Genomic DNA, 15153 nt, shown 5'->3' on the forward strand with positions numbered 1-15153 from the left:
ATGACATGTGGACAGACTTCTGAATCACGTGCAGGGAGATATGGGAGGTAAATTAGCTTAGTGAGGCATCTGCCAAATGCCATTAGTTTCCAGCTCCTGCTTCTGTCTCAGCAGGAGGCAGACCAGAAATTGTTGATTCTGTGATTACTTATACTTTTTCCAGCCAGTCTCAAGCCACAGAATTAAAGATAACAGAAAATTCTTCTGTCCTGGTCTTCAGTCTAATGTTTCATTTTTAAACTATTGTAAACTATTGACTAAAATAAAAACTACTCAAATGGATGTCTAGGGTTTTTCTTTCTCCCATTCTAATTTCTTTAGAATTGATCAATATAAGAAGATGGTTCAAATTTTGTCTTCCAATGAGAGTAGTTTTATAGAAATAAAAGTAATCTCTTCTTGATGCATACTTTGTTTTGGATGTATACTATGCTTTTTTTGTTGTTGTTGACCTTTTAACACAGTACACATAAAATCATACCTTGCCTTTCCTACTTGTTCTTATGTGCATGCAAAGCTGACCTTTGAGTGTTCATTTTCTTTCCTTGAATGCAATGCCTTGTCTGTGCTAGTTATTGTTGTCTGTGCCAATGTCTTTAAAAATTAAAAATTTAACTACTTTGTAATTGTTTCAATGGTCTAAGCTGGTTTTCTAGAAGAAGTTTCCTAGCCCTCTTGTTACTTATTAGCATTATTCTGTACATTTCATTGAAATGGTTGTTTATGAAAAAGCTTACCCAGAAAGGTCATCAGCATTCTTTCTTATCTTACAAAGGCACAAAGTACAAAAATACCATGCCGTTAAACTGGATTAACGGCTTGAAACTAAATTGCTATTTTGCTGGTTGTAGAATCATGATTAATGCAGTGTATTGTGACATCCTTTACCTGAGCTGAAGACTTGGATTTTAATATCATTTCCATGTATGTGAACAGTTTCTTACATTATGTTTATCACTTGCCTGTTGGAAACATCATAGCTGATTTTAGTTCTGTTAGCACTTAATTGTGGACAAAGGTCATAAAGAAGAACTATGTAACAAACATCTTGAGATAGATTTCACTTTCAGATTTTTTTTCAGCAGAAGCAAATATCCTAGGAACACAGAAGAATATTAGGTAACACTGTAAAGTATCTGAGATTTTAGAGCTTATTGCTCCTGGTTCATGTTAAGTCATGTGAGTATAGTTTGTCCATATTGATTAAAAGGTGTTATGCTGTTATACTTAAGACTGAAATTTGTTCTAAGGGCTTGTAAGTTAGCCATCACCCTTCCTTCTCTTTCATTGGTGTAAAGAAAAGGCTTCTATAGGCTTTTGTGAAGGGAGTGACTGTATAAATAGGTAATGAGTCACTACAGACTGGAAGTAAGTGAGCATGAGAGAACAGGGGAATGAAGGTTATAAAGAAAATTTACCTTTGGTTTGGGTCAGGAAGAAAGATAAGTATAAAGAGAAACCTCTGAAAGGCAAGCTGAAGAAGGAACTGGGTTTTTTTAAAATGCTGATTTAAAAACAACACAAAAATTCAGGTGTTTTAGCAACATTTTATTGTTGTGTCTAACTAAAAGAGTCAAGTATATTAGAATTCCTCCAGAGGAAGACTGAATTCTAATGAGTTTAGGCCTCATGAGTGACATACTGGCTTTATTTCTTGCTGTAGACAGACTAAGTTAAACATGCAATTTGAGCTCAGTAAATTGTGTGAGCTGAGTATTGGGATACTGTGGAAGGCTGGCTGCATTGCATTTCATGAGAAAATGCTTTGTGTAATACCTCAGACACTTGAAGGAGGTGGAGGTTTTGTCTTGTATTGAGCCTGAGCATCTTGCAGGATATTTTTGTAAACAGGACAATGCAAATGCTTGGGTTTTCATTTGTTTGAAATAGATTTTTGTGAGCAAATAGAACTTCCTTTACCTACAACCTGTCTTCATTTGTGGACTTTTACATCTTAAGTTCTACTGACAATAGAAACGCATTTCTTAGTTATTGTTTGGAAGTTATCTGACTCTCTGAATTCACTTGCTCAAGCACTGAAATTATGGAGTGAGCAGAAGCAGGGCATCAAACTGTTACTGTAGTGGTTCTTGACAGGCATGAAGAGGTACTACCATGTAGCTTCAGTGGGTATGGATTTCAATTGTATCCTGATAAACAAATGAAGATATAGGACACTGACTCTTTTTACTCTGAGGATGTGTCATCCACCATGATATTAGCCTCTTAACTATTGTGGAGAAGTGTGGCCATTTCCATTTCTTTTGGGAGATTCCAGGCAATGGAAATACTTGATAAACAGTTGATAGATTGCTTTTGAGTTTTCTATTTAATTTGTCTACAAAGTACATTGATTCTTTTTGCTTAGTTTTTTTATAGGGTTTGTTTTGTTGCTTGTATTGATATGTTGGGGAGTTTGTATTGGTTTTTTGTTGGTTTTTCTTTTTTTGTTTTTTAGCCCCTTTAGCTACAGTGCAGTACTGCGATGTATGGGTGGTTAAGTTTTGGTGGGTTTTTATTTCTGGTTGGCAGAGGAAGACAGACAGTTCACCTAGATTTATCCTAGCATCAGACTGATTTCTACATTTTTGCTGCACACTTCCTCTGCTTTGAAATGTCTGTTTTTAGTCTTGCCTTTCCATGTTGCCAAGGTACAGTCCTCAAGTACAAGGTTAGGTGCTGCTACTCAGAAAACAAATGGCAATGTTGTGAGAGCTTATCCACTTTGTTTCTGCTGTTGTTCAGCTTTGTTACGTACACATGAAAGCTTAAATGAGTTAATTAAAACACTTCTGCCAGAAAGCATGAAGATGTTAAATTTAGGGGTTTTTTTAATGAAGAAAAACATATTGAGAAGCCTAGTAGTACAATGTGACTGTCAGATTAAGTTTAGGAAGTGTGAAATGTAATGTTCATGAGCAGTGTTAACCTTGACATTTTTTACACTGCAAGCAGTTTACAAAGCAGTGTGATAAAGATTTCTAAGCAAAAGTTAATAGATGAACCTTTTAGGAAGAAGTTATTGGCAAGAAACAACCCAAAAAACCCTAATGACAGATATTCAGTGTGTCTGGGTTCAGTTTTGCTTTAGGATTTTGAATTTGCCATTATCTTAAGTATTCTGTGAAGGCTGTACATTTATTCCAAGAAGAAATATTGTTATGAAAGATAGGCTAGCAGTAGCAAATCATAAATGGTGCTTAAGCTGCATATAACATGTGGCTCTTGAGCTTAAAAAATATTCAGTTGTTGTGGTTTAGCCCCAGCTAGAACTAGAACGCAGCTGCTTGCTCGCTCCCACTGCAGTGTGGAGACCTGTAAAACAAGTAACCTCTTAGATGGTGGAATAAAACCAGTTTAATAATTACTACAAAGCAAAATGTAATAATAATACTAATGCTGATAGTAACTCTAGTGGAAAGGAGAGAGCAGGATGCTCTGTGCTATGGAACATCCCTTTGGCCAGTTTGGCTCAGCTGTCCTGGCCATGCACCCTCCTGGCTTCCTGTTCTGTGCTCGCTGGCAGAGCATGGGAAACTATAAAGTCCTTGACTTAGAGTAAGCTGTACCCAACAACATCAGTGTGTTATCAACATTAGTCTCATTCTCAAATGCAAAGCATAGCTCTCTACTAGCTGCTGGAAAGAAAATAAACTATCCCTGCCAAAACCAGATTGTCAATGGTGCCTTGAGAAAAATCAGAATAGTGGTATTTCTATACACTGAATCTCTTTATCTGATTTGTTTGGATCAGGTTTTTTGGGCCATGCTTAAATGTTGGAAATAACATTTCTTAGAATACAAAAATCAGCTTTCAAGTGCATGTTTGAAAATGAGGGAAAGAACAGTGCTGCTAGCTAGGCTGTTAGTGTGTGATTTGTATCTACAGTCATTTAAATATCACTCCTTCAGTTACAAGTGTTAGTTACAATATATTTCTTTTCTAGGAACTTCATGGAAATGAATTCCTGGCTTGTGAAAATAAATTGGATCTAGGAATGAATGAAGAATATTCTTCTAAGAATCTATGGTAGTAAATAAGAATTACTGAGAAACTCAAAGTGTAAAGAAGAAAATGCTATTTACTGATGTTGCAAGTGGATCTCTAGCTCTGAGGGCACAACCATGACTGTATTTTGTTTTATTCTGTTTGAGACTTTACCCCATCCTATATGAGGCAAATCTGGGCACTGTGGTTTTTCTGAGACTCTTTAAACTAGATTTCAGAATCTCTTGTGAATTTGGAGAGTGTCCCTGTTTTCTCCAGTCAGAATAAGGAAGACCAAGTTGCATTTTTGTATGTCTCATAGCTAGTTGTGTCTGACTGCTTGCATAATTTACTTTGTCATTAGAAAAAAAAAAAAACCCATCCAAATAAGCACAAAACTAAAACACATTCACCACTCCTGTCCTGAGACAGTGGCCAGTGGCTTGATGAAGTGGGAGCTAATGTGCTTCTCAGTTATCCACTCTGCACCAGGCTCCTGTTGAGGTGGGAGAGGGAAGAGAGAGGTGATACTGAAAGTCGTCAAAAGTATTCAAAAGAGCAAAGCTAGCTTTCTGAGGAAGGAGAATTTACTTTTAAATTTCTGTTCAGGCTTCCAAAGGAGTGTTATCTTGGTACTCTTCCTGTTGAATGGAGAAAGTAGGATTCAGGGTGGCCGTAGTTATAAGATAGATTGTGTTTAGCAGGTCTGTGGTTCACTGTGATTATACAAGTTATAAACATAATATACTTTACCAGTATTTGTTCTAATTACTAATTTTATATACTTGTGCATTGTAGTAACACATTTTAAGAGCAAAATTCACTTTTTCTTTCCAGTTACTTGAGTAATCAGAAAGAGAAGTCAAAAGAAATTGCAAAAAATGAATCCTTGCCTCCAGAAGACCCGTCATTAACACCAGAAGAATCTGAAAGTGAATCTGTGTATTCTACTGTGGAACAACATACTTTGTCTTTAAAAAAAAAGAAAAATAAAACCAAAACACACTCAGCATCTTGCAGTAAGACACAAAGTGGAGATTCTGATCGCTTGGCCAGTGAACAAATGAATTTTTGGCAATTTGATGGAGATCAGACTTTGACTGGAAATGAATCAATAACACCATACGCTTGCTTTTATGGACCATCAGTAAAGAAGGTTAAAGCAGGATGGCTGGATAAATTATCCCCTCAAGGGTATGGTATTTGCAGTAGTTATCGTGTAACTGTGACTGTATGCTTGCATGAGAGGTATTAAGTTTGTATTTAGTCACTGCTTAATATTTGTAGTGGAAGGGGAAAGGGGATTGTTTTCAATGAAAAGAGCACCAAGCTTTTATGAATTTAAAAGTTTTTAGTGATGTTACCTATCCTAAAGTTTTTTTAGGAGATGTACTTAGGGAAAATATTTTTCTTAAAATTGTTGATCTCATGAGCTATAATGGGAAAATAGAGAATGAAGTTGTGCCAGTGTTTCCAGTTGCTACGTTTTTGCTGATCTTTTGTGGTCCACAAGGTAAGTGAAAGCAAACTCTGATTCTGAAATACTACTTTACTAATTTGGCCATGGATTGTAATTTAATAATTAGTGTAGCTAGAAGCCCTGTTACTTTCTGTGTTACTTGAGCTTTGAGTTTAGAGTTTACCTGGGCTGAATTCCTCCTATTTAATTTAATTGTTGTGCCTAAAATTTGATGGTAGAAATTTGAGCTCAAGTCTCAAGATTACAAATAATGAAGAGAAGGGACCACAATAGAAAATTATTTTTCTCTGTCACATTTGGGAGTTAGATGACAACAACAATAATAACAACAACAACAAGATATCTTATATTTGATTTCTGTTGTAAGTTCTTTGTTTTATTTTGACTGATTTTAAACTCCAGCTATCATGGGACTGTTTTTCACTAAAGAATGCTTTGTTAGCAGATCTTCCATCACAAATACTTGCTAACTCTGATAAGTTGTTCTAACTTCCTCCTTTTAAATTGTAGTTTTCAGTTTCCATTTTTCTTATGACCTATGTTCTTATGAATTCTATGAATCCTTTTTTATATTGAAAGTGGCAAGATTTTACTTTTTAAGTCTGCTTCTGATCTTCACTAGGACTTAGCATCTAGAAACTAAAGCTGTTTTACTTGTTAGTGCTAAAATACATCCACTGCACTTCTATTCAAGCCTTAATAGATCTGCATTCCTTGTTAGGACAGTATACTGAGCTGTGCTGAAAGGTATTAAAGTTTTTGGCCTTTCCTTTGATTTTTTTGCCATAATAATCATCAGCAACCTAATTCAGTATATATATAATTTTTTTAAGTGAGAAATTTGTTATGTTATTGTTTTGGAGTAAAACATTTGAACTCACTGGAAGAAGCTCTAATGTATAGCAATTTCCATTTTTTTTGTGTTCCATTCTAGGGAATCTGATTTCACATTATATTTTTTTTTATTTTTGTTTTGTATTGATACACTGGTGCATTGTTGAAGGTGATTACTAAGATGGAATAATAGGTTTAATAAAACTTTTTTACCATCACAGAATTTCAGTGTGCTCAAAACTATTTTCTTTCCTTTTTACTAAACCTTTACTAAAGACTCAAAGAATAATTATCCACAGAGTGTTTCCACATTTCTTTTTTTTTTTCAGAATTATTGGGATACTGAACTCTTGGAAAGCTGCAGTTAGCTGTAACTCTTGTTTTATTTTACTTACAGGATTTTTTTTAACACTTTTGGCAGTTAGCTAGCAGAGTGATGAAAAGTACAATTCTTGATTCCAGCTGGCTTGTCTTGCTACATTTGAAGGGATAGAGTTGAGAACAAGTTATGAAAACTTCAAGAAAGTGCCATGGGAAAATATATTATTTGGAAAAGATAATGAGTTAACCACAAAATTAGTAGTGATTAGTACTGAGTAGAAGAGTTGCATGGTCATTAACCTTGATGCAGTGACAGTCCACTGCTACATTTCAAGGACTTAGTCTCAGGGGTGGTTCAGTGAATGATACATGTTTCTTTTACTTAAAATACCATTTCTCAAGCATCTGAAGAATTAAAACTCAACCAAATTCTAAAAGAATTTTTCTTCAAACTGTTGAAGCGCTGTTGTATTTTATTTCTCTGCCCATCAACAGAATATTTCCTTCTGTTCTACAACTCCCATTCTTTTTGTAAAGCTCCAATTTACACCCAGAAGTTTGTGATTCCTTGGGAAAAAGAATATATACTGTTTTCTTAAATTGCTAGAAATCATGCAATTAATTATGGGCTCTCTTTTTTTAGTTAATTCACTATAAATTCTACAGCCTTTCAGTTTGCTCACATTGTATGTGGTACTTAGGTTCACTTGTCCCTGTATAATCTTGAAGTTTATTGACATTTTAATGCAAAATAGATGGTACATTGGCCTTTCCAGGTTATGAAAAATGATGATTTATTGTAGTCATATAATGCAAGTTAATTAAGCCAGAACTGCTATTTGATTAAAGTTTTGATAAGCTATCACAGTCTACTAATCCTAAAGCAGAGCACTCATTTAAAAGGAAAGGAAATAATGTTGGGAAAATACATTAGTGGGGTCTTGTTCTTGCCTAATTAGCTTGTTTAATAGATTTTAGAATGGAGACATTTTTAAATGATAACTAACAAGCTGTCAACATTTTTAGTGAATGTAATGGACTACTTAAGGTTAATGTAAAAATATAGTTTTAGAAGGTCTTTATATAGTGTGAGTTAATGGCACACTGAAAGTTTCCCATTAATGATGGCTAGTTGATAACATACATTTGAAAACTGAATTTTGTGTTGTACTTGTTGGGAGATGTGGTGTGCTGCTATCCATTCATTGGCCAGAAAACAGAGTCCTGGGGAGATGTGTTGACATGGACTGACTGTGGAGGTACCATACCAGCAAACAGAGATGTTCTTGTCATAAACACGGCAGTGAGATGATCGTTTGAGGTTCTCAGCTTTCATTTTTGGAAAGTATCTTAATAGAACTTGTGGTGACTAAAGTTATGCTCTATGTTCTGAATATTCATTTGAACAGAAATTTGACCTCTCTATAATTTGGGATGGAGACATTCTTAAAACCAGTGTTAGCTGTGTATTAATTGTGTTAATTTTTGATTCACAGCAAACGTGTGTTTCAGAAGCGCTGGGTTAAATTTGATGGAGAGAGCATTTCTTATTACAACAATGAAAAGGTAAGAGATATGTTTTGGTCGTGTTTGGAGCAAAACGCATCTGTGTAATACACAAAGTACTATAATTAGAATCTGAGTAATTAGAAATGAATATCCATCCTAGGTTAATTTTCAGTTCTAGAATACTAGGGTGAGATGTAATTAAGTATTTTAAGGTGTCCTTGTCTTCATGTATTGTTCATCCTTTTATTTCCTAGAAGGGCTTGTATTACCCTTTCCAGGTAGGTATGATCAGATTTGTTTTTACTTTAGTGAGAGTGACACTGCTGCTGTTTTTGGAACAGAACAGGATCATGCTAAACACTTCTAAGAGACATGTTATTTGATGGTGTTTGAAGAGTGTCTTGTCATGGGAGCCTAGCATGCTGGAGATTGTGAGAGTACAATTAAAAGTAGTTTGGGAGACCATTTAAAAAAAAACCAACCCAAACCTATACACTTGTTGACTCTTTGATTAAAAATGTCTTTTTCCTATTTGTCTTCTGTGCATAATTGCGTGTCATGGAACTAGGTTAGGTTTGAATGGGAATTTTCAAAACCAGTTCTACAATGTATGTGGCTGGTTTTGTTTCTGTACTGAGGATTGAATCCTGCTGAAACATTTGCAGACACATGAGCTGATTTGATTAAAGTAGTTCACTTCTTATATGTGATACAAAAGTGAATTTGTAAATCAAAGTTTTCAGCAAAGAGTATATTCCTTGTAATTTTCTTAGAATTCCATATGATTACCCTTCAGAGCACTACAAAATCCTTTTTCTTTTGCTCTGTGATTTAATAATTAATATTTCCTCTTGGAAGTAGTGAAGACCTCTTAGACTTAAAAGTGATAGATGATTTTACAATATGCATGTTAAGGGAAGTTGAGGCTCCCTTCCCTGTGCATGTGTGTTATTTTATTTAAAGGCCATTTCCTGTTGAAGATGCATATTACGTTAGGAAGAAAATACAGTTTCAGGTAAAAGTTCTGAAACAGTGTGCTGATTGGTGGTAAGAGATCTATAGATGCCTTATGATGGGGTGAGATGTAAGAAGTGAAGTAGGATGAGACTGTTTTTTTTCTGAGGGGCTGGAGAACTAAGAAAAAGGTCAAAAATATTTACATCAGTCTTTTTGCTTACTGATTGCAAATTTGAAACAATCTGTTTTTACTTGCCTACTTTGCTTCACTTACAGTAGAAGACTCGATTTTTTAGGTGAAGGGAACAATAGAATAAGGAGAATAATGTTTGCATTCCAGTGACAAAAAATGGTACCCCTTTGCAGTATTGATCCCACAACTTCAGAGGAGCAGAAAAGCAGGGTTGATCATGAAGAAAGACTTGAAAAAAAATACAGAAATGGGATTTGCCTAACACTATCTGTAGCATACTTAGGGAAAGAAATGCTAATAAAGAACTTAGTCTTTTATCTGCACTGGGAATTTATTTTTATTTTTTTCTTCCTTTTGAAAATCACTGAAAGTGTTACTTAGAGGTCAGTTATGCTAGAATAGCATTTGTTACATGTCTGTCTGTTATAAGAGATTCCAGAAATATTCCCTTCTGCTGAATTGAATGTTTAGTGTGTCACATGATGCATAGGAAGCCACCAACTCTGCATCCTCTATTTAAAAGGTCTGTGTGGTAGGTTAGGCTATCAGCAGCTTGGCAAACACTTGTGTGGAAGCCTCTTTGTCTCACTTTTGCTGGAATCTGAGTCCAAGCCTCACTCTGGGTATTGAAGGAGAGGCTGATTGGTCTCTGTGTATAGTTTGACCAAATTTGGGTGTCTGACTTGCTAACTTGGTGAGTCAGATACATGAAGAAATGTTATATCTGAGAACTGCAAGGCCTGAAGCAAAATTCTGCGAACGGAGGATTTGGTGAAACTCAAACTAGTTTGCAGGTAGGAGGAAAACATAGTTGGGCACCAGTATTTCTTAGTGCCCAATGGGATTGTGCTGAACGAGCAGTGGTGTCACTCAAGAAAATGAGTTTTTGGTGTAGTGGTCTCTGCTGGATCACTGTCTCAACACCTAGGGTGTTCATATTTCATGTAAGATGGATATCAGCATTTTGCTCCTGTTGCCTTTGTGTTGTTACCTTGACATTATAAACACCTATTTGCAGACCCATCAAGACCTTTGTGCAGCTTGAGCCCCTTGCAAGGGCTTGCATGTCCCCCTTCCTACTACATAGCTGGCCATTTATATATTTAAGTGGGGAAGTTGTTGTTTAATTTTAGAACTTAATGGCAAGTTCTGTCTATTCTAGTCTGTGTTTGTCTTAGGACGTTCTACACAGACAAGAAATTATACTTTCGGTTTCATGTATATAGAAGAAATTCATGTTATAATCAATTATACTTTTGGTTTCATGTATCAATTAAAAGTAGTTCTCAGAAGGAAACCAATCCATGCTTGATATTCTTATTACAAGCAGAGAAGGTTAGATTCAGTGGAATGGAACTGTTTATTTTACCTGGAAACACTACTGATATTAAATAGCTCTATTTGTCATTCAAATTAGGAGCTAGAGAGGAGTGAGGTTCTCAAGAAGGGGAAGTGTACTGCATGGCTAATGAAGAGTGAAATAACCAGAAACTATAGGGGGAAGACACAGAGAATATTATCCCTGAAAATGCCCATATGAATACTTGGAATGATTTAAACACCAATTTTATACATATTTTTCTGACCTTGTTTTAGTTGTCTATCAACTTCTGCTTGATAGAGATCTCTTCTTTTCTTTGTATCTGCATACATGAAAAAAAGGATTCAACTTCTAACAAACAGCATCTGACCTAGGGAAAGTTTTGGGTTGAATCTGTGTTGCTCTCATTTCTTCTGTGTTCCTGGTCCTGAGAAAGCTGATGCAATCAGAACAACATCCCATGTGGCTTTATCTCAAAAGAGTGTGGTTAACTGAGGAGGGAAGGTAGAATTTGAGTTGTTTTTTCAGCTACCCTATATGCACAAGTTTTGTTTCAAATTTCTTCCTACTTTTGGCAGAAATCTGGTGTTTTACCATGCACTTTATAGTAAGGCAAAAACTTCTGGTTATGTTGAAAGTTTTTATTTAAAACAGCTTACCATGCCTGACAAATATATTAGTGATTTAGGAAAAAGATTTCACTCTTCAAGTGGAGAGCTTCAATATTTTGTTGTGTCACAGTACAAGTGAACATTACAAAGAGTGAAATTCACTGCAAAACAGATGAATCACTGTCATTCTTGAAATAGGTCATACTTAATCTGTTGTAGAAGTAAAACCAAAGTAGTCAAAAAAAGTATTTTCCATGATCCATTAGCTCATCTCTGAATCACAACCATCAAGGGGTGATGTGGGGCTTTATTTGAAAATAAAAGTTTCTGCTAAACAGCCAATACAAAAACCCAAACATTTTGCTTTTCCCTGCTGGAAATTTTTTTGTCAGAGAATTCTTAGCAGCTTTAAAACTAGTTTACACCACTCAGTAACAGAATAAATAGCTGTGAAGTTCTTGGCTGTGTTTGTTTTGGTTTGTTTTCTATATTCTTAAATAATTCACCTAATTTCTAGTCTGGAGTATTTCAAAGAGTTATTGTATCTTGATCTACAAGAGCTTTTTAACAGGCATTTTTTTTGCACATGAAAGAAAAGCTGCTGCACAAGAAAAATAGATTGATAAATTATTATGGTTTAAACTGTATTTGAAAATATGTATGCCTTGGAGAACAAAGCTTTAAAAAGGATGATGGATTATTGTTTAAATAGCAAAGCAAAACTATGCTCAGCTTAAAAGGAAATTGACTTTTTTTTAGCAAATGAAATAAAATAGTTGTAACTTCCAGCAGTCTGTTATTCTCTTGCAGTAGTACCGAATACAGCCAGTAGATGCCTGCAAACACCATAACATTTATAACTGAACACCTACAGAAACAGTAGATCTAAAAATTTTGTTTTACCATGGAAGGATCAGTGGTTAACTTAATATCCAACCTCATTAAAATATGTTAAAATCACTCTTTTAACAAATACAGCCATAATGAAAATAGCTATGCAATTCTATGGTCATTCTGACTATTCCTTGTGTGTAACTGTAGTAACATGCTTGCTTTGCTATGTTTCAATATTTCTGTTTATTTATCACTAAACTACCTTTGCTGACATGTATTAGTACCACAAAGTGAAACAACATTAGTATATTAAAATCAGTAAACAAAAAATGATCCAGTGTATCCTTTCTGCTTCACATTTACAATGTTCCTCGAGTGCTTGTATGAAGTCTGTCTGTTATAATAATTTATACTTTGGGAGGGAAGTTATTACAGAGCAATTTCTTTATGGGAAGCTGACTTGGACTATTACTGCATCTGAATCATAAATTTTATCAGTATATCTGACTTGTCTTGGTCAGAAAATGAATTTATGAAAGTTTAGTGGAGACAAGAGCAGCATTAACTCTGGAATCCAGAAATAACGCAGATGTATTTCTGAAGTGCATGTCTCCTTCAGCTTTCCTTCCTGTCAACCCCCACCCCAAACCCTTAGGGTAATTAGTTTAAAAGATGAGCTACTTGCAGGAAGTACTTGTAGCAGTCCCTTTTTCCTAGCTTTCATTTGTGTTCCATTCAGTTGTCCTAATAGCTAGTTGGTAATCTAAAAAGATTGGGAAAATTTGTGCTGACCTCAAATTTTTGTGGTTCAACCTCAGCCAGCAATCATGCCCCACACTCACTCACTCTTCTTACAGCTAGGATGGGGAGATAATCAGAAGAATAAACATGAGAACTTGTGGGTTGAGATAGACAGGCTTTAGGAGGTAAAGCAAAAGCTGTGCACAAGCAAACCAAGGAGTTCATCCACCACTTCTCATGGGCAGGCAGGTGTTTGGCCATCCCCCAGGAGAGCAGGACTCTATTCTGCTTAATGGTTACTTGAGAAGACAAACTCCATCACTGTGAACATCCCCCAGCTTTATGTACTGAACATGCTGCCGTGTGGTGTGGATGTCCCTCAGGTCTGCTGGGCTCAGCTGTCTGGGCTGTATCACCTCCCATCTTCTTGTGCGCCTCCAGCCTCCTCAGGGATGAGGTGGGACGAGGAGCAAAAAAGCTTTGATTCTGTCTCAGCACTGCTCAGCAACAGCTGAAACATCCCTGTGCTGTGAACCCTATTTCTATCGTCAAGCACAGCTCCATACTAGCTACTATGAAGGGAATTAGCTGTATCCCAGCCAAAACCAGCCCACACGTATGGCAGGAAAGCATATACCTGACCCAAGCTAGAGCATTCTTGTTAGCACTGATGGGACAGTGTATTTTTCCAGTGTGGTGCCCTTGTTTGTGTTCAAACTTAGGGATAAAATCAGTGAGTTTACTTTTCTTATTGGCTACCCACTAAAGTGGCAAGGTGTGGGGGGGAGCAGCAAATCTGTTTGGAATTATCTGCCTGGAGAAAGTATAATATTTTTCCCAGGTCTGATTCTATCATACAAGTATATTAATAATATATTTTCAGATAACTTCTCTTTGAGATAGTAAATGTAATTTACTTTGGCATAAAATTGTAAATTAAAGTGTTATGTTTTGCAATATTAATGTCATGAGATAATTTATGAAGCTGAATCTTAGATATTCACAATCTATCTCATCATGGGATTTTATTCTAGAAGGTAGTAGATGTGCATAGATCCAGAACAGTGAAGTTGGTAAGTAGTGAAGGTGTTCACTTACTCAGTTATACTAAGTGTGGTGAATTCCCTAAACATTGTGACAAGTAGTGTTACATCAGAGGAATTTAAAATTCTCTGAGAATTAAATATTTTGACTGCCTTTTTGTTACAGGAAGTGTTCTCAAAAGGAATAATACTGCTCTCTGCAATAGCAACAGTAAGAGCTCATGGGGAGAATAAGTTTGAAGTTGTCACATCCCATAGGACTTTTGTTTTCCGTGTGGATAAGGAAGGTAGGTAGAAATGTGTGTTTCTAGAAATTGCCAAAAAGCCATGTAATTGCTGTTGATAGATTCTGTTTGTGAAATATAGCTTGTTTTATTATGAGAAATATTTCCGGAGTTGGTTTAAGCTCATAAAATGAAACTGGAGATAACTCTGAACTTTGTTAGAACAGTGGAAATTGCTGGGCAATGGCTTTTTCAAATATCAAAATGAGAAGACTGTTTTCCTGACTCTTCTGCCTCCTCCCCCATCCTTCCCAAAGATTAATTTGTCTGAACATTTCTCGAGTCTCACTAGCAGCTCTTAGAGCCTGTGTGCTCTCAGACATCTCTGAGTTACCACTTGATAAAAAATTGACAAGAGACAATGAATGATGCCTGGGATGTGTTGCTGTGATTGAAGGAAATCCAAAGTTTTCTGTCCTATACAGTATTTTCATCCAGGTATTGATAGAGATTACAAATGTACATTGTAGCAAGGAAGTTAGTATGCCTTCTAATTGAATGCTTTATCAACCTACAGCTGTAATATGTGGAATCAATATCAGTGCATGTATGATTTATTTATGGAAACAGTCAAATAAAAATGAATGCCTAGAAAAAAGGAGTTGTGCAATATATATTTACAGCAGTACATGCCAGAGCCATTATAGCTCTGGGGCCTCTCAGCATTTCCATTATCAAATCCCATTTTTATGGGTTATAGTTGCTAGTAAACATTTCCTGCAGGCTGTAACAGGAGTGCAGCATCAATGAACAAATCCTTATCAGGTTTGGCTCAAATAATTTCAGTCATTTTTATGCTCTTAGCTGAGTTTAAAAATATTTATTATTTTTGCATTTCTCTTCTATATTTATTTTAATTTTTTTCATAAATTATAATATAACCATCTTGGTGCAATACATTTTGGGGGTCTGCAATTTTTTTTCTAGACCTTTGCCTTGGATACTATAGAAGTGTTAAAAATTATGCTGACTTGTAAAATATATTCAGACCAACCACTTGCTATACATGAAATTCCATTTTCATACAGTATATAACC

General features: G+C 35.6%; 1 protein-coding gene across 1 annotated transcript in view; it reads left to right on the top strand.

Moving 5' to 3' along the window:
- The window catches only part of ARAP2 (ArfGAP with RhoGAP domain, ankyrin repeat and PH domain 2), a 154950-nt gene that overhangs the window by 13019 nt on the left and 126778 nt on the right, over window positions 1-15153 (top strand). Inside the window, 4 exon segments of the mRNA XM_054514724.1 lie at window positions 3948-4030; window positions 4826-5182; window positions 8120-8189; window positions 13999-14119. Coding sequence (XP_054370699.1) covers window positions 3948-4030; window positions 4826-5182; window positions 8120-8189; window positions 13999-14119 — 631 coding nt within the window.

The sequence above is a fragment of the Molothrus ater genome, chromosome 4, assembly GCF_012460135.2.
Source record: "Molothrus ater isolate BHLD 08-10-18 breed brown headed cowbird chromosome 4, BPBGC_Mater_1.1, whole genome shotgun sequence".
In the NCBI taxonomy this organism is placed as follows: Eukaryota; Metazoa; Chordata; class Aves; order Passeriformes; family Icteridae; genus Molothrus; species Molothrus ater.